General features: G+C 37.3%; 1 protein-coding gene across 6 annotated transcripts in view; it reads left to right on the top strand.

The window, feature by feature from the left end:
- Positions 1–5,286, top strand: part of ATP2C1 (ATPase secretory pathway Ca2+ transporting 1) — a 156,700-nt gene extending 151,414 nt beyond the window's left edge. For all 6 annotated transcript variants that reach the window (XM_031940210.1, XM_031940207.1, XM_031940206.1 and 3 more), the window contains 2 exons: positions 722–863; positions 2,816–5,286. In XM_031940210.1, coding sequence (XP_031796070.1) covers positions 722–863; positions 2,816–2,958 — 285 coding nt within the window. In that variant the 3' untranslated portion in view covers positions 2,959–5,286. The remainder of the gene's footprint in view (positions 1–721; positions 864–2,815) is intronic.
- Positions 5,287–20,163: the final 14,877 nt, after the last annotated feature.

Genomic DNA, 20,163 nt, shown 5'->3' with positions numbered 1-20,163 from the left:
AAACTTTTGTTAAGGACAAAGTGTTCGAATATAGCTAAGTTTGAAACAAAGTTTCTAAGGGCTCTACTGGATTTATCCCCATAGTACCCCACTGTATTAATTTCTAAGCACATTATTATTTTACTAATTTTGACTAAAGCAGAATATTGAGAATTATTTAAAAGATAGAATTAGGAAACATTTTAATGCTATTTGTCAAGAACATAATCTATAAGAGGAGTTAAGGCAAAGAGGTTACCTAGTAGTAGTTAAAGAGATGTGCTTTAATAAAGAGGTTTTTACAAAGTGCATAAATCATTTGCGATAATGTCATTAAATATGTAAGGATCCTACAATTACAGTTCTCTGTGTCAGAGTAATAAATTACCAGGATTCTTTGATTATATTTCCTAGGCAAGCCATTTTTCACAGTCTGACTATTGCTTACCTTTCCACCCTGTTAATTATTACAAATTTCTTATTAATAGTATCTCATTTAATGAAGTCTTTCAGTTGTAGTTCCCCTGTAAGTGTTCAGAAATACAGTTTATTTTTGAGGAATCGTTGATTTTTTTTTTTTTTTAGTATCATTGGTTCATTAAAGGGTAGAGGGGGAAGGGAAACAAGCACCCATTGATATTGGTTAGTCTTGCCCGCATCTTTATGATTAAACTTGGGAATTTAACTTGCAAATCAGCGATATAAGAATAGAAATCATGTAACTCTGTTGTTCTTTTTTCAGACCAAGTCTGTATTTGAGACTGGACTCTGCAGTAATAAAATGTTTTGCTATGCCGTACTTGGATCCATCATGGGGCAATTGCTCGTTATTTATTTTCCCCCACTTCAGAAAGTTTTTCAGACTGAAAGCCTCAGCATACTAGGTAAGTAAAAAAAAACTAGCTGTGTAAAATATGGCGAATACTTCTGTCACCAATGATTGGTCTCTGAAGTCTTCGAGGCTGTCTCAGTTGGAAAGGATATCTCCCTATTCTTCTCTTTGGCTAGGCAGAGGGGAAGTGGACCCTCTGTCACATTTAGGCCTCGAACAGTCACATGTTGGCAGAGTGTAAGTAAAACAAATCAGACCTCACAGTGGGCAACTTTCTCTTAAAATGTACAAGGTGATCTTGTGGAACTTATACCTGCTTCCTTCAACAGAAGCAAAGATTAAAATGAAGGCTTAATGGAAATGATTCATTATTTCCATGACTTGTTCTCTACTTAAGGAGTCAGCATTGATATGTTATAAATATAAAGTATCTTTTATTTCAAATTCACTATGTAAATATGATGGATTTTGATTCTTCACTTCTTAGGGTTACTTCCCTAGATACTAAAATAGGATATAAAATTGTACATTTTCTTTGTGATTTTTTGGTAACTCTAAAATACTGTTCTTATAGAAGGGCTTCATTGGAACGTAGATCATGTGAACAAATTCTGCTGCCACAAAAGTTTTTCTTATTTCAGATTCCCTTCAACCACCTTCATCCTTAACATTTGTTTAATAAACTAACTCCAGCTTTAAGAGAAAAGCAGACTCTAAGTGTGCTTGTTGTTTTAAAGCCATATTATTTTAAGAATAACAGTATTGGGGCAGCTAGGTGGTACAGTAGATAGAGCACCACCTCTGAAGTCAGGAGGACTTGAGTTCAAATCTGGTCTCAAACACTTAACACTTCTTAGCTGTGTGACCCTGGGCAAGTCACTTGACCCCAATGCCTCAGCAAAAAAAAAAAAAAAAAAAAAAAAGTAAGTAATTAATTAACAGCAGTATTACTCTTTACAGAAAAGTAGGATAAATGCCAGCATCCCATTGGGCTCTCTAGATCTTTTTCAATAAAATCTCTGGAAGCACCTCCTCTAGGAGTTCCTTTGCTTTCCACCGGAACTCTGGTCATTGAGATGACTTTGCAGTCAAGTGGAAAAGATTCCTAGATTAATCTTCAGCAGACCTAGATAGTTGTTAACAGCTTACACTTCCATAGCACTCGATAGTTTGAGAAGTACTTTGTACACCCCGTTTCATAATACAAATATTCTTTTATTTTATTTTTTTTTTTTATTTTTTTTTTTTGGTGAGGCACTTGAGGTCAACTGACTTGTCGAGGGTCACCCAACTAGGAAGTGTTAAACGTCTGAGGCTGGATTTAAATTTAGGTCCTATTGATTTTAGGGCCGGTATTTTGTCCACTGTGGCCCCTCCAAGCATTATTCTTTCCATTTTAAAGATGAGAAGACTAAGGTGCTAGTAAGTTGTATGGTAATCTAGCTGGTTAGTGTCAGAGCCAGAATTGGAACTACCACCTTCTAACTTGGGCAGCCCTGAGCTCTGGTACCCTCCAATTTGGTAGAGTACAGCATACATTGTAGCCTGCTGTGTGCCAGGTATTTTCTGCAGAGTTGGAGAAGAAAAGGAAAATGTCCCTGTTCCGCTCTAAAGGTAGAAAGCATCCCAGAGAAGGGAGCCAGGGCCAGATCAGGGCTGGGGAGAGGGGGGCTCCAGAGCCCCCTTGATGGGACAGAAGCTGTGGCTGGCCTTCTTATCCCCCTGGGTACTCTGAACCAGCCTCCTCTGAGACTCAGCCTCTTGCCTCATCCTTAAGATGGGAAGGACCCCATTCATTAAGCTGTTGAGCAAATGCCTTATCACCTCGCATGGCTCTGAGCTCACCTGCATCCTGGGCGTCTCCTGGGCTCCTCCACCTCGCAGGTTGGTGGGTGAGAAAGTGCTCTGCCAGCTGGCAGGTAGTCCAGGAGGCCCATTGAGAGTTTGTCAGCAGGTGCTGTACGAGATGTGCAGGAGCTAAAGGGGGCTTCTTCTCTCTTGCAGACCTGCTCTTCCTGCTGGGTCTCACTTCCTCGGTGTGCATAGTGTCCGAAGTCATCAAGAAAGTGGAGAGGAGTAAGGAAAGGAGCCCAAAGCACGGCCCTTCCACGTCCTCCTCTTCCTCCTCCTCGTTCCTTGATGTGTGATGCATATTGCATTCTTTATCTGTGAGCGAGAGTGAGCTGCAGCTTGGGGGTATGCTGGAGAGGCAACTTTTCTTGGGGGACTCTGCGGACTTGTTAAGGATGTCTTCATGTGAACGATGACATTAGAGACGGCGAGGCTTGAGACTTCCCCCACCCTGCCTGCTGCTGGGAGTCGCCAATGAATTATGCAACTTGGATCTTATTTTCCTTGATAAAATTGGCTTCTGAGATTGGAACTTTATGAAGTATGTGGGAGGTTAATTTAAAACAAAAGAGGATGAGGAAGGAAAAGGCAAAGCCTGAACCACCTTCTGCACTTAAGAGGTCTGACTGTATAGATAAACTGTCCATCTTAGATATAAATATTTTAGTTCTTTTTTATTTTTAAATATTGTATTACTTTATGGTGGTGGGGCTTTGTTACTAATACACGAATAAAGTTAACCCTTTAAAAGGCATTCTCTTTGGTTTAGACATGGAGTCACAGGAGTGAGTGCCAGACTTCAGCTACTCTATTTATTTCCTTTATTTTGTGATGTACACAGCTCCAGTTCTCTTTGCTGCCATTTTTGGTATCCTATGGGGTTTTTTGCACAGGACGTGACCACTGTCGGATCACTGTTTTCTTTTCTTTCTTTTTGTGATTGAAAAGCCTATACTGCGATTTGAAGTAAATGTTTGCTTTTCATAGTAAGTGTATATGCTTGCATTTTCTTTGGAGATGTGAATCTTTGGGGTCATGCAAAACCTTCACACATCTGGGCGTCCACAGTCAGGACAATCTGATACCTTCCCTCCCCTTTCTGTAGCAACACAATTGTTATGCTGAGCCACAGCTGAAAACATGTAAACCAGTGGCAGGCCCAAGTTTATAATGAATTGTATTAACTCACTCTCTGCACCCTTCTCTTTTCAAATCATAATACCTTTCATCACCCAGTCTCTTAATTTCTTAAAGTCCAAGAATTGCCTCAGGAATTTCAGCCTGAATAATTTTTTACTCTTTATTTTAATTGTTATTTTTTATAATTTTCTGTAACTTTTCATGTGGCCTTTCTTTAAATCGTACAATCTGTTTTAAAAACAAAACCAAAACTCATTAATTTAGATATAAATAAAGGATTTTTTCTTGCCCAGGAGAGAGAGGTTGTTCCATATATACCTTATACCTTGTTCTTGCAGTTGCTTTGAGCCTTTTTTCTTTCTTGTGTCTTTCTCCCCCTCTTTATTTCCACCATTTATTTTCTATATTTCCAGGCCTGTATGAATAGGTAAGTTGGAGAAATAATGGGTGATTCACTTTCTGAATACTTCCATTCATTCTCAGAACTGAGTAATGTGGCAAGTATACTTGGAATAGATATTCAATTTTAGGTGCAAAGAAGATTCAAAATTGGAAATTTGATGCAGATTTTCTGATTCTCTGCTGAGTATTTTTAACTTATAGCAAAAATAAATCTTAAAAAGTACTTATTTAGTCATTCTTAAATTAGTCAATTTTACAGTTCCCCCCACATTTAAATAGCATTCTGGATTCTTGTAAAGCGTGGGAGGATGCCAGCTTAATCATTCAGACTAAATTATAAATATTAAAGCCTAAATATTTGTCCTTGGGGATTACTGAGGATAATGTGTCTTTGGGTTCGTCATTAGAGAGCTCCTAAGCTTTGACACCAGCTGCTCCCTAACTTTGTGTTTTAATGCCAAATGATCAGGGGCTATGATGCTTTGTTTCAGTTCATTAATTTAGCTGGAAATCATGTTTCATCAGATACCAGTCTTTAGGGAAACGATTTCTACCTACCCATCCACAGCACTAATCATTTTCTCCTTTGCTATAGGTGAACTTGAGATGTGTTAGTAAACCTGAAATCTTTGTCTTTTATTTCACAGACATTATTTCCCTGTTGTGGTTGAGATTGAAATGAGGCTGCCTCTGCTCATTCTCAGTTATTAAGGTGATAGGTTTTTTCTTTCATCAGCCATGTTCATATATTAATGACATCCCTCCCAAGTCATTGTAAATCAGTATTTTTAAAATTACCTGTGAAAATGTTGTCCAGGAGAAATTAAGAAATGCATATAAATATGTAGACTGACTTCCAAAATGGGAATTCACAACTGCAATAGGGAAATAGTCACATTGAAGCCTACTGGGAGCAGTATGGATCATTTAAATGCATGCATATTTAACCTCATACCTCAGAGCTCTAGCCATGTTCACTCATTGTGACAGTATGCTGTACTGAGAGAATGTAGAGTTTAGGCAAGACACAGTTCGAGCCTTTGTGGATTTGATAGTATTAATAAAGAAGATGATGAGATAAACAGAACTACATTATACATTTATTTGAGAAGCGTGTTCATGTTGTCAAGCAAAATTCTAAGTGAGGTTTAAGCAGGAAAAGTGATTACTGGAGGGAAGGAGAAATTAGAGAAGACTGATTAGAGGTAGACTGACTCTTCTTCCCCTATTCCACTATTGGATAAAGTTATTTAGCCATAAAAGGATAGAAATATAATGGGAAAGAAGTAGACAAAAGAACACGGAATAATCCCCAAATCCATAATTGGCAAGCAATCAACCATTGACTGCTAAAATTATTTCATGAATATGTGCTTCCATCTCTGTGGGTATTCTGCTTCCCCACTGATGCAGAGTCCTGTCCTTTTATAGCTTCCTAGAAATGGTAAACTGCTGTATTCAAAAATATGGCTCACCTGAAGTTAGCCGATTTGATTTGATTCTTGAATGAAAGACTTAGAGTTTATCCTGGGGGCCGTGTAAAGGATCCACTTGCATTTCACTGGCACAGCTTTTTGAGAATTCAGTGTCATTTCCACATTATAATGAGGCCCTTTCATCGGAGGTAACTCACATGAACGACTCGATGAGTATCTTTTTGCTGAACTTTGATTAAGCAGTGGGAGAGTCATTGGCCAGAGTGCGTGGCTGTGAGAACAACTGACCTGTCCATTTGTAGCAAATCAAGAGAATAATTGACATGTCCCATCTTTCTTCAGCAGGTTCTTTGAACAGTAATTTTGTTTTTTATCATTTCTCCTTCCAGATGGGTCTCTGAAACTGCATGAATGCCATAGGTTCATAGGATTTGGAGCTAGTAAGAAATGTCCTGAGTGGTCATCTAGGCTAACTTCATTTCAGATGAGAAAAAAAGACCCAGAGGAGCTCAGGAAGGGGCCTCCCTTAAGGCCATCAAGGGAGTAAGTGAGCTAAGCCTAGATTCAAAGCCTGGTCCCCTTCACTCCAAATCACGTTTTTCCAGTGGTTTTCTTTATCATTTCCTCCCCTGAAAAAGCACAAAATTTGCATTTCACTCTACCTCCAGTAACTTCCTGCTGTGTATTGCTAAAGAAGTGACCCTGACTTGTTGAAGAATCTGAGTGCTTCTGAGTCCCACCAGGCCCCAAATTCTTGGACTGTTGGGCCAGGACTGATGTTGGATCTATCCATATGACCAGCTTTCCTCCCTTTGGAGAGGTGGTCACTAGAAGGTTAGTCATTTATATCGTTGCTTGGCCACAATAGATAGTGACATCTTTGGTGCAGTAGAGAAGATGTCCGGACGGAGGAGAGGACCCAAACTGTTGTCATTGTTATCTTAAAAGTGTTCAAGATTTCTAGCTCAGGCATAATCTGGCTTTGTTTATTCACATTTACTTTGCCCCACCTAAGTCCTGGAAGAAAAAAAATGGATTGTTGATAATTACAAAAAGTTGGGGTGTAGTCATCTTTTATATACTTACTCATAAATAGATAAACGTTAAAGCACACAAGACAGTTCACTTCTGTCTTGTTGGAAGACCTCATGGGATTTGTAAGCCACAGATTCTTTTTAAGTCTGACATCACTGCTGTAGGCAATCACCATTACCTATATCAATGGTAGATGTTTCCCCAACCCTACAATAAAAATCCATTATTGCTAACAAATGTTCCTCTCATGCCAGGGCTCAGTGAAAGGTTGTAAGTGCTGGGGTCACAGCTGACAAATGATAAAAAATTCTAAATTTCAAATTGTACTCTGTAAATACTGATGCTGCTAATTAATGTATTAATTAGCAATAAGATTAAATAATTAGCTATAAAATAAATAAATAAGCATTACTAGCTAGTTACCTAGCACTTCAAGTAGTAGCATTTAAATACAGATTCTACATGTACTAAGCCAGACATCGTTGCATAGAAACCCAAAATCTCTGAGGGATTTGTTCTTTGGGATGGAAATACTTTTTTTTTTCTCATTAAGCTATTGCTGGGGTGATGTTCTATGGGAGGTGCATAGGGAATTTAGTTTGGACTGTTTTTGTTTTTTTGCTAGTACAATTATTCTCCAAGTGAGAATCAACTTTTCAAAATTGAAGTAGATTAATTGATGCTACCTGGAAAAGTCTTGATAAGATAGAATGGCTTTATGACCTTCCAATTAACAGGATTTTCTATGGTGTAGTTAGAATAATTTATAATTTATTAGATATAAATATAAAGATAAAATTAGATATTGATATTAGAATTTATAATCTTCTCAGTCAACAAACAGATGGGTACTGGACTGGATGCTAGGAATAGGAAGGAAAGCAACACAATCCCTACCCTCAAGAAGCTTATCATTTAGTGGGTAACAAGATATACAAACAACTATGGGCATGCAAGATCTAGGCAACGTCATGGAAGTCATTTTGGAGGGAAGACACTAGCAGTGTGAGAAACTGGGGACCAAGATTTTCATCAAGTCTTGAAGGAAGTTAGGAAATGAAGAAGGTGGATGTAGAATCTGAAGCTCGGGTGCCCTTGTGTGAGGAGCAAGTGGCTGGTTAAGCTGGGTCTCTGCGTATGTGGGGGAGAATAGGGTTTAATGGAACTGGAAAGGCAAGAAGAGCTTTCAATGCCAGAAGACTTTATATTTGATTCTGGAGGCCTTAGGGAAGTACTGGCATTTGAGTTGGGAAGGAAGGGTACATACATGGTCAGGTCTAAACTTAATTGAGCTCATTTTGGCAGCTGAGTGAGTGGTAGATGAGAGTAGAAGAGAATCGGGGCAAAGAGTAATAACTAATACTTAGAATGCTAGCATGTCAAGTTGACTGAGTCATCAGGATGATTAAAAATAATCATTTCACTGGGAATAGTGAAAAGAACATTGGCTTTGGAGTCAGAACCTGGGTTCAAAGTCCAGCAGTGTGACTACTCCTATGGTTCTGGGCCTGTTTTCAGTTCAAAGATCTCTGACCTTCCAGTGACATCCTTAAGCTCTGAAGAACAATTTTGACTCCAGAATAGTATTTACAAACCTATCCCATAGCCCTGGCACATATAGAATGTTTGTTGGGAACAACATGTTTATGGTGGTGGTGGAAAACATCCTGCATTGAGCAAAATGGCATCAGAATAGAGCAGTTCTCAAGTTAAAATAGAGGCTCTAAGCAGCATAATGACTTAGAAAGCCACAAGTTGATGTTACTTATATTGTGTTGTAGAGTGAATTCTTGGCAAGTATAGCCTGGCCTGAAATGGCCACTGAGTCCACTCTGAAATCAAAGATTCTCTTGTACCATGAGAGCCACTAGTAGTAGTGTACTAGGCCCCCTAAGTTTATGAGAGTTCCAGATTTCTGTTATAAGATGTTCCAGAAACCAACGTGTGAGACTTGATTGATAAGCAGTAGTTCTGTTTGAGCTTTTTTAAAATTTTCAAATAATGTCCTAAAGGGATGAGTAAGGATCAACTAACAAATACAGAAATTTGTAATATGAATAAAAGGAATTTACCTGTAGCAGCAGAAGACAGGAACATTTTGCCATCTTGAGTTTTGTAATTACAGTATTTTTAATAGGTATACCCTTACATAATCTTGATGGTGAGTTAACAGAATTGAGTGGAAATGGTGGATCTGATGAATGTTAAAAACAAAATTTTAGTAGCAAAAGTATCATCCAAGAGATAAGATGACCAGGGATTGTTTCTGCCTTTATCAACTAAACAAGTCTATATATATTTTCATGGCAACTGTTTGATGCATATGTAATGTGGATGGAGGGAAGGGCAAAGTTGAAAAAAAAGTCATTTCTTGGCCTAGGGCTTATCTTGAACAAATGTCTCAGATTGGCAACAGAAATAAGGCAAATTTCATAGCTTTGGAAGTTGCTATTAATATTCTCACTAAAGATTAAAAAACTCTTATAAATAAAATTATAAGCATCTTAACAGCTGTATGGTCATTTCCCACTGCTTACCTTGAAATGAGAGTGGTGACCTAGACGTCTTTGTGGGATGAGCAGGGCAACGCAAGAGTTACATGTTGCATATGCCACAGGAGGGAAATGTTTAATGGGTTGAAAACTTAAAAACTACCTTCAATTCTTAGCGATTTTCAAAAGTAGGCAATTTTCTTTCATTTATTAATCTAGTAATAATAGATACGTTCCTGAGAAGAGTTTTGAGAGGAACTTGTAGTGTTCTGCTCACTTTTCCTCCTTAAAATATTGAAATTATCTTTTAGAAAATGAACATTAACTCTAATTACACTAATTACTGCCTTCCAGAAATTCCTATGAGGTTGAATTCCTGATCCCACCATCTCCCAAAGCATCTAAGCCAGGTCCTAATTATATTTATACCTCTTATATACTTACAATGATAAAGTGGTTGACTTACATGGGTGATCCAAGGGGACAACATGAAATAATGGAGCTGCATTTTATAATGTTTCTCCTATCAAGTTTTTAAAAATTTAGGTAGCATCTTGAAGACAAGTAATGACCTGATCTGGCTGTCGTCAGCAGAACACGCTATGGCACAGTCAAATTGAGTTTGCTTTTAAAATGAGTCTTTATTATTGAGGTAACTGACTGAAAAGCAATTACCTCAGAACCATCAGTAGGACATCTGTTCCTTTAATGTTTGGCAGGATTTAGATCTCGATGGTATGAGTGTCAGGCATGTAGCGCCGAAATAATCCTGTATCCCCCTATAATAAATGTTGGTAAGCCATATCATTAGCTTGGGGAATAGCTGCTGGCTCGGAACACAGTTTATGCCAGGTGAGTAGAAAGCAAGGGAGAGGCCATTCATTTTATTAACAATTCATATCCCATGGAGAGGGTAGCCTGGTTATTAGCAAAGCTATGCTTATGGAGGTGTAGGGCACTTAACTATGGCATTTTATTGCAAGCAATAAATGTAAGCATCAGAGTTCAATCCTCTCATTTGATAAATAGAAGGGGAAACACCCCCCCACACACACACACTTTTTTTTTTTTTTTTTTCTGTTTTGTTCTTCATATGCAAGTTTTACCAGCTAGGAGAGGAAAATGAGTGAACATTTGTTTTGATCTTTAGAAATATGTTTTTGCATAATGAACAGAGTATACTGTGACCCATCTGAGTTCTAACAGTTTTTAAATCTAAGAAAGAATAGGGAAAAAATCATTCCAGGAGCATCTGACAAGTATTCCTTACCCTTCTTTGCCCAATTATGTGATTTTCCTGTACATCCAAGTCCTAGCAAAGGTCTTAAGAATCACTTGCTTCCCCCTCACTCTCTTAACTCTCTGAAAAGTTGGTCTTTGGTTAGAGAAAGAAACAAATAGAAGACACATTCTAAAAATTATCTCATTTGATCCTCAAAACCACCCTGGGAGATAGGTGCTATTGTCCCCAATTTTACTGATAAGGAAACCAACAGACAACGGTTATGTCTTGCCCAGGGCCTTTTGACTGGTAAGTAGAATTCTTATCTATCTAATAATTTTTATTGTAACATTATTTACATCTTAATTGCTGAATTTTAACTACTAAATTTTGCTCCAGGATAAATTTTTTTGGGGAAAAGTCTGATGAGATGCAGGTATCTTCAGACAAATGGGAAAAGTGCTAGATTTTAAGTGCAAGAATCATGGTTTAAAACAGCCTGGAGCTTCCACTCACCCCCAGTGCAAATCTTGTATGTCATTTAACTTTTCTAGGATTCCATCCCCTCATTCGTGAAACAAACAAAAACACTGAATGTTATGGTTCTGAATACTCCTTCTAGCTTTACTCTAGAATTGGGATGGATGGGACTCCAGAAAATATAGATGACAGAATCTTAGCCCAGGTGTTCTGCCTCCAAGTCTGGGGTGAGTTTTACACTGCTACTGTCCAGTGCTGAAGGTACATCCAGTATATCTGAAATAGCCGTGTGTGACTGAGCAGCAGACAATTATAGCTAGCTTGCTTTTTATCCCAAGATTTCACGTAGGCTTGTGGAGTCAGAGCACCCACCTGCCAGGGTCTCTTTGGACACCTTAAGCACTATGATCAATGTCAGCTAGCTAACTGTTTTCAAATGCAAACAAAGATTGGTAACAACTGGATTGATAACTAATAATTCAAATTCTCTCCCAGGATTGTAAGAACAAGTCACTAAATGCTATCTGCTATTATTATAATCATTATCACCATCATTACTATTACCATTATTTTCCTTACTAATGTTATTGTACTTTCTGGGATATGTAATCTTTGATAAAACTTGTAAAATACTTTTACATGGATTATGAAAAGCCAGCAGAGGATAATTAGAAAAAAAGGTTGCACATGGACCTGAAGGACCAGGTTCAAATTCTAGGTCTGCCATTTATTACTTGTGTGTCAGTATAAATCACTTAAGCTCTCTGGGTAAAGGTCTCTTTATCTGTAGAATGAAGATTTGGTTTCAGTGACCTCTAGAAGTTCTTTCCAGATTTAAAATCTATGATCCTGTGATTTCATTTTATCCTTAACAGATAGAAACACTGCCAACTTCCTTCTTTCCAAATTTCATGTCTAAAAACATTTTTTGTAGCAAGTTTGGCCTTGATTTGGACATAAATTGCAGCCATGAAGAAAAGGGGCAAAAGCAATTATTTGTGGCGCAGTAAAAATTGCTATGGACATGAGGAAGTGTTTGTTTTTTCTTACTAAATCTGCCCAGGAGAAATAATATTTCACTTTTAAACCGGCACATAGTGCTGGCTAGTAGATTGAGTTAGATTAACTAAAATGGGATCTCAAAAAAGATATTATAGAACAAATACGTAAATGTACAACATCCATCTTTCTGATTATGGTGGGAAAAGGAATACAATTTTAACTTGAGGTTCTGAGTCCAGGAGAGATAAACTTTATAAAAGATAAAACTTTCAGTCTGTTCAACTCCAGTCTGTGACACGGAAAAAGTATTTACAGCTATTTTTTGTTCAATCCTCTTGTTCCTGGGAGTATCTGCTATTTTAGTTATTTTAGACCTAAAAGAATATACTGAAGTATGTTCCATTGAGTTATATGGTATATGGGTCCTCAATAAATCTGGGGTACAGATCAAATATGGTAGGGAAAATATGGTAAAGGGGTATGTGAGATACTGGTATAATGGATTATTAGGGTAGTAATCTGGACACAGTCCCAGTTGGCACAAGTGGGATGAAACTCAACCTTCTGCTTCTACTTGAATTACTGAAGAAGTGCATTATTCCTCACCTTTGCCTTTCAGAAGATAAAATTCCTTCCTTTGATCTTGCTCTCTTTTCCAACTCCTGCCCTGTTTTTTTCCTACTTCTTATAGTTAAACTAAACAAACTGGAATTTTCATCCTACTATTTCCTCTTCAAACTTTGCAAACTGGTCTCCTTGGCCAACATTTTATGATATTGCCTTCAGATCACTAATGGCTTTCTTGATAAATCAGATGAATATTTTCTGAGTTTTCTTCCATCTGAATTTCTTAACTATATGTGCTATTTTTTAACCACTTTCTCCCTGAAATTCTTTTTCCTTGCTTGAGTGACACTATAGACACTAGACTTTTTTCCTACCTTATAAAAAATTGAGGAGTTTGTTTTTACTCACTTTACTCTTCTGTAGTTTTCTTTCTTTCAGAGAGTTATCCCACATGTCAAAGAATTTTTTAAAGTGGAGGAGAGGGGAAAGAGAGAGGAGAAGAAAACAACAATTCAGTAAAATAAATTAATTCAAAATACTCAGGTGTTATATGCAATGTTCCTTGCCTATGGTTCTCAGCTTTTGTCAAGGAGTAGGGGGAGGTGGTCTCTCTTTTTATCTTTTGCAATTTTGATCTTTGTAGTTTTGCAAAAATTCTGTTTTGATTGTTTTATGATCTGGTTTTTTCCTCCATTATTGTAGTTGTGTATATTCATTTCTTAGTTCTGCTGACTTCTATTTTGCATCAGTTCATCTAAATCTTCCATGCTTTTCTGTATTATATTTGTAAATTCTCACAGCACAAAGATAATCCATTCCATTCATGTATAATTTCTTTAGCCTTTACCCAATCAATGGCCATCTACTTTTCTTCTAACTCTGGTACCACAAGAAAGTGTTGCTATAAAAATTTTGGTGTATATGAAACTTTTTTTTTTTTTTTTTGTCAGTGACTTCTTTTGGATATATGCCTTAGAGTGGGAATCTCTGTATCAAAGAGTATGGATATTTTAGTAATTTGATTTCCATAATTACAAACTGCTTTCCAGAATGGTTATGATGATTCATAACTTCATCATTGCATAAGTGTTCCTGTCTTTTCAGAGCCTCTTCAGTGTTAAGAATTCCCATCTTTGCCACTTGGCTGGATGTAAAGTGAAATCTCAGGATTGATTTGATTTACATTTTTCTTATTATTAGGGATTTGAAACATTCTTTGATGTAGTTGTGAATATCTGGCATTTATTCTTTTGAGAATTGTTTGTTCATATCCATTGATGCAGCAGGGGAAAATGGCTTTTGGTCTTATATTTTTTGTTAGTTGTCTACTTTGGTCTGTAAAATAGCAATGCTAATACTTGCACTATCAGTGAGAAAACCGTATTTGAGAAAGATCACTCTTAACAACAGTTGTGTGTAGGAGTGAATTAAAGTAGACAGAAATTAGAAGCTATGAGACCAGCTAAGAAAATTAAAATAATATAGAAAAGTCATGTGGACCAAAACAAAGATGTTATCCTTTTGTTTAAAATATGAGCTACACTTTTTATATAAGATTTAATTCCTTTACCTGGCTTTTGGGGCCTTCTAGTCTCACGATTCCTAGCTACTTTGGCTTAGCCAGATGAAAATGAAAATCAATCTTCATTGAAATGTGCGTTTTTAAAGAATCTATTCTGCTGTTCAGTTAAGATGACTGTGTATAAAATCAAATAGGTGTCTACCTCTCCCATCTTTTATGCCAGCAGTAATCTAAAATGGGTAACAGATCAAATTGATATTGAATATCAAATATGCTATTCCAAAGGGAAAAAAAAAAAAGAAATGAAAAGAGAAACACTAATAAGCATTTTATTCAATCTGGGACATTATAAAAAGAAGTCCATAAGCTGTAGGTGATACAGAGTATCCAGCATGATTTCAAGAAAATAGGCTAGACACCAGTAGTAGTGTCCAGGCAGGGAAAGCCACAAGGTAGATAGATAACTAGGCCTTCTGATAGGATATGTTCTAGGGGATCAGAAGATACCTGGGGACATCCCTATGGGGGTCAGAAAGATCATAGCTCTTTCCCACTAAAAGTTGCTGTAGCTGTGAGGGAAAAGCCAGTAGGTAGGAAACTTGGAAATTAAGGTCAGGACCAAATCATCCTTGACTACTTCATTTATGAGTTTGTGAGCAGGAAAAGCTTGACATCAAGTACCAAATCAGCAATTAAGGCTGATTAATATGGATAAATGGAAGACACTGAATACTCTAAAGAATTATTATGGAGTAGAAGATATCCAAGAGATAAACCTTTTAACAAGAAAATACTTCTACTACAACTGTAAACAGAATTTGAGAGAAAAAATTAAGTTGGCTATGAAAACTATCAGAATATCTGGAAAAAATGAATAAAAGAGAGATAAAACATGAAATTATAAGTGGAATAAGAGCTCTGGAAGAAATAATTGGAAGGAATACATATATTTTGGTCAAGAAGCTGGAAAAACCTTACTTATCTAGCATCTGAAAGAAAAATAGAGGAGGCAGTTAGGTGCTGCATTGGATAGAGCACCGGTCCTGAAGTCAGGAAGGACCTGAGTTCAAATGTGACCTCAGAAACTTAAGACTTCTTAGCTGTGTGACCCTTGGCAAGTCACTTAACCCCAGTTGCCTCAGCAAAAAAAGAAAAGGAAAAAAAAAAGAAAAATAGTTGTTCTATGACCTGGTTAGAACAGACCAAAGAGAAATCATTGATTCTGTGAGACAATAACTAAAACAAAATCAAAAAATTGGAAAAAAAATAAAATATCTACTTCCAGAAACAAATGACCTGAAAAATAGGTCACATAAAAACAATTTAAAGATAATTATATTACTTGAAAACTATGGCAAAAAGGGCCTGAATTCTGTAATTTTAAAAAAAATTATAAATGAAAACTATTCATAACCAAGAGTATAAAGTGAAAATAGAATCTACTGATCTCTTGAAAGAAATTCTAGAATGAAAATTGCACACAAGTCAGCCAAACTTCAAAGCTTCCAAGTTAAAAATATACATATATGAAGTGTTTCTTCAGACTCCTGATGACTTTGAATGTCACAGACAGAATTAATGAGAAGACTTGAGAATGAGAGGCACAGCTTCTCCTATCCTGGAGAGAGGATAGCCTCAGTATAATTTGACCTAGCTGGATCATAGCTATAATACTGTCCCCAGTCCTAGGCACTACGGGTTGGGAACTGTTGATAAGCTGCAGGCCTGTGTGGGATGGGCGCTAAAACCCTTTCCCAAATTTTGGATGGACCAAAAAGGAAGTAACCATCACTGACCAATGGTCACCAATGTTGTCTGCTTCTTGTGGGTTACATCACTTCCTGTCACTGACCTAAGGTCTTGGCTTTTAGAGACCTTTAGGCCTGGGGATCATGTGACTTTCTACTGCCTGGACCCAAGACCTGTTCTTCTGGATCTGCAGACTCCGGGAATGGGGATCATGTAATTTAGGCCTAGTCTCATAGAGTTGTTGAGAAAGCTTCACCTGTCTTATCTCAGACCACAAGAAGTTCTAACTGGAATATTAAAGGGGCTTCATCCCATGCCATAAGGATCATTTGAGAGAACTGAAGATCTTTAGCTTGAGAAAAATATGATGAGGGAAATGGAAAAAATATAATGGTATTTAAAAGGAAATGATTTGAAAATGTGACTCTATTGTTCTATTTGAACCCAGGGGGCCAAACTAAGAACAGTGGGAAGAAGTTACAGAGACAGATTTAATCTTGATGTAAGGAAAAATGTCCTAACAATTCAAAAGTGGATTGGGCTATCTCAGTTGGTAATGGGTTTTCTCCCCATTTGAGGCCTTAAACCATTGTGAGTATGCTGTAGTGGGAATTCTTTTTCAGATGTGGACTTAAATGGCTGATCAGTAAAGTTCCATTTCATTTTTAAATTTGTGATTCTTCACATAATAGTGTTTTCCTGAAAAAATAAACTCCAACCAGTAACTTCAGATAAACCCCTTTTAAAATGGAGTGAAGCGATTGCAGACATCAGAAAGCTTCAGATCCCAGAGAATTGCTATTATTTTGTGTTCCTATGATATATAGGCTGACTGTATCACTTTTGCCATAGATGACTTTTAATTATAGAGCTGAAGCTTGTAGAATGTTTCAAGAGATTGTCTCTGGATGATACAGCAGAGTATAATGTAACACGTTTTTGATTTGAAATTGGATGTAGTGAGCCCAGATCTTTAGGCTGAGTTATAGGTTACAAAATAAATATCCACTGTTACAACATAGAGTAGCAAAGATAGGAAACCTTTTAGAACAATGTGTGAAATCCAGGAAAGTGCTTGCCAGTTACCAAATAAAGGCTTTTAAAATGGGAAGTAGGAAGTAAAAGTGCAGCAGATGACTGGAAGAGAAGCAGGCAGAAATGCCAAAACTTGGGTTCAAGTCTCATCTTTGACAGATATTGGCTTTTGTGACTCGAGGAGAGCCATCAGACCACTCTGTAAGATAAGTTCAGAACAGTTGGGAGTTTAATCATCAGGAGTTCCTTACATTGAAATTATAGGTCTGGCTTTTTTATTTTACTTTAATTATAGCTTTTTATATACAAAGCATGTGCATGGGTAATTTCTCAACACTGACCTTGCAAAAACTTGCTTCAACTTTTCCCCTCCTTCCCTCTACCCACTCTCTTAGATGGCAGGTAGTCCCATATATGTTAAATATGTTAAAATATATGTTAAATCCTATATATGTATACATATTTATACAGTTCTCTTGTTGCGCAAAAAAGATTGGATTTAGAAAGAAGGTAAAAATAGCTCGAGAAGAAAAAACAAAAATGCAAGCAGACAATAACAGAGTGGAAATGTTATGTTGTGGTCCATACTCATTTCCCAGTGTTCTTTCTCTGGGTGTAGCTTATTCTGTTCATTACTGATCAATTGGAACTGATTTGGATCCTCTCATTGTTGAAGAGAGCCAGGTCCATCAGAAGTGGTCGTCATACAGTATTGTTGTCGAATTATATAATGATCTCCTGGTCCTGCTCATTTCACTCAGCATCAGTTCATGTAAGTCTCTCCAGTCTTTTCTGAAATCATCCTGCTGGTCATTTCTTACAGGAACAATAATATTCCATAACATTCATATACACAATTTAGTCAGTCATTCTCCAATTGAGGGGCATCCCTTCAATTTTCCGTTTCTAGCCACTACAAACAGGGCTGCCACAAACATTTTTGCTAGGTCTGGATTTTTAAAAAAGTAAATTTTTTATTTTTTCTTGAGGCAATTGGAGTTAAGTGACTTACTCAAGGTCACACAGCTAGGAAAAGTTAAGTGTCTGAGGTCAGATTTGAACTCCAGTCCTCCTAACTTAAGGGCTGGTGCTCTATTCACTGTGCCACCCAGCTGCCCCCTAAAAAAAGTAATCTTAAGAAAAATATGAATTTAAGCTCAAATCAGGCTGAGTAAAAACCTTTTATATGAAATCCTTAACTCACCCCAGTTCCATCTCATGGTCAAAAGGATATAAACATGAACAGGAAATTTGAAAACATATCAATTACAATTTTTCTTAAAATATATTATAAGTGATACATACACACACACACACACACATATATACATATACATAACATATACACACAAATATATTGTCACCCCAAAAAACTGTATACATACCCACACACACATATATGTATGTACATATGTGTGTGTATGTGTTTTGAGGCAATTGTGTTGATGTGTTCAGGGTCACACAACTATTAACCATCAAGAGTCTGGGGCTGCATTTGAACTCATTTGAACATTTGTATTCCTCCTGATTCCAAGGCTGGTGCTGTATATACTGTTACCATCCCGCTGCTCTGGGGAATATTTTATATGCTGAAAAGAATGGGGAAAAGGGGCATTTTATATGATATACTTAGAAAGTAGCTTGAGTAAAATCACTAAAACTAATGAGAGAAAAGCAGCCCCTCAGATAAATGTGCTAGAGCATTTTGAGGAGACTTGAATGGAAGCATGGCCCTCAGAGGCAAAGACACTGACTAATAATAAAGATGGCTGTAGTACAGTGTCCCCAATAGAACATTTACATGTGGCCTAACAATTGGAAAATTTATTGCTGGGAAACTGAATCAAAGAACAGTTTTGTAACCAAGGGACGATTGGATGTGAAGTAATTTTGTTCTATCTGGCCTAATTTATCAGTTTAGTGTTTCTCAGCCTAAATCAGATGGGTTGCTACACAAAAACTGGGATGACAGAGCCTGGAACACCTGAAGGTCCCAGACTTACAGGTGGTGTGAGATAAAAGAATTTAATGCTTGCAAACCTGAGACTGGCAGAGAAACATTTCATTCAGCAGAATAAAGAGAGAGGCTCAGAGGGGGGCTCAGTCCCAAAGAGGCCATGGTATGGACTGTTCCCTAAAAAGACCAGAAACATCCAGAACTCTGAGGAGTCTGCTTGTGATGCGAGTCACCCATGAGGCTCCCTACTTCTGTGCATCACTGCTGGGTTTCTATAAGCTTATGTCTTTGGGTAGTGGTGGGGAAGTGTGACCCAGGCTTATGATTGAACTGTTTTGATGATTCTTAACTTTATCTTCTCATTGGCTAAATGTTTCATGTTTTCATGCATCATTGTGATTGATTTGTTTGAACAGTGAGGACTCAGGAGCTACTTTGCTATATAGTATCCCCCCCAAGAGTGTTTTTCTAGGTCCCAGGGCGTCAAATTGTAGCGCTGAGTGCGAGGTGAGTGAGCAAAGCCATCCCATGGAAAGGGAAGAGCAAAACAGCCTGGAGAGGTTCTGGGCATGGGGATGGACGCGCTACCATGTTCCTTCTTAGCACTTATCAAGCAACTCAAGCTTAGACAATGGCCAGCTCTTAAACAAGATTGGCCACAGCATCCTCAACGACTAATGGGGGAAATTAATCACTAATTATTAATTCAGCTTTAAAAAACCCCAGCAACCTTATATGGTAAAGAAACTTACCTTTCTGTTGTTAACAATCTTTCAAAAATTGTACTGATTGACATGGAAAAATTTATTAGAGTATTTTAACTGGAGATATGCAACAAAACATTTAACATCCTTCTTTCATTTCCCTTGTTAAATTAATGTTTTATTCTTCTGTTAGCGACAGAGTTAAAAAAGAAAAAAAACCCTGCCATTAAGAAGCCAATAACTGGTAGACAAATTAAGACCTACATTTCATCCACTGATTTTTTGCCTTGGAAGGAAATGGTTGGTGCTCATAAACAGATGGTGGCTTGGGAGTGATTACTTAGCATTAGAGAGTAATCTTCAGGAAGATTCTGTAAACCACACTCTGTCCCCACCCCGGTATGGGTGATCTCTCTCTTCTCTCCTTTCCATGAATCTGATTGTGCTTTTATTTATACTAATAAGTGCTTGTTATGCTGTTTAGCCTATTCTGCCTTATTATACTTCTCCCCAAATCCCAGTAGCTCATAAATGTATAATGACCACCAAGTATTTAAATGTCAGTGATAATTAAATAAGTTAAATTCCCTGGTGAGTAAAACCAAAATGAATAATGTATAAAAATATGAAAAAGTTCCACAACCAATTAAGAAACATAAATTTGCATGTAAGGCTTCAAGGAACATTTGTCTAGAGACTATTTAAAAAACCGCCAATAGCTGTCTGTCCCAAAGCTCCTGTCTTCATTAATACAGTAG

The sequence above is a fragment of the Sarcophilus harrisii genome, chromosome 5, assembly GCF_902635505.1.
Source record: "Sarcophilus harrisii chromosome 5, mSarHar1.11, whole genome shotgun sequence".
NCBI lineage: Eukaryota > Metazoa > Chordata > Mammalia > Dasyuromorphia > Dasyuridae > Sarcophilus > Sarcophilus harrisii.
The sequence above is the reverse complement of the archived record's forward strand: the minus strand, read 5'-3'. Positions and strand labels throughout refer to the sequence as shown.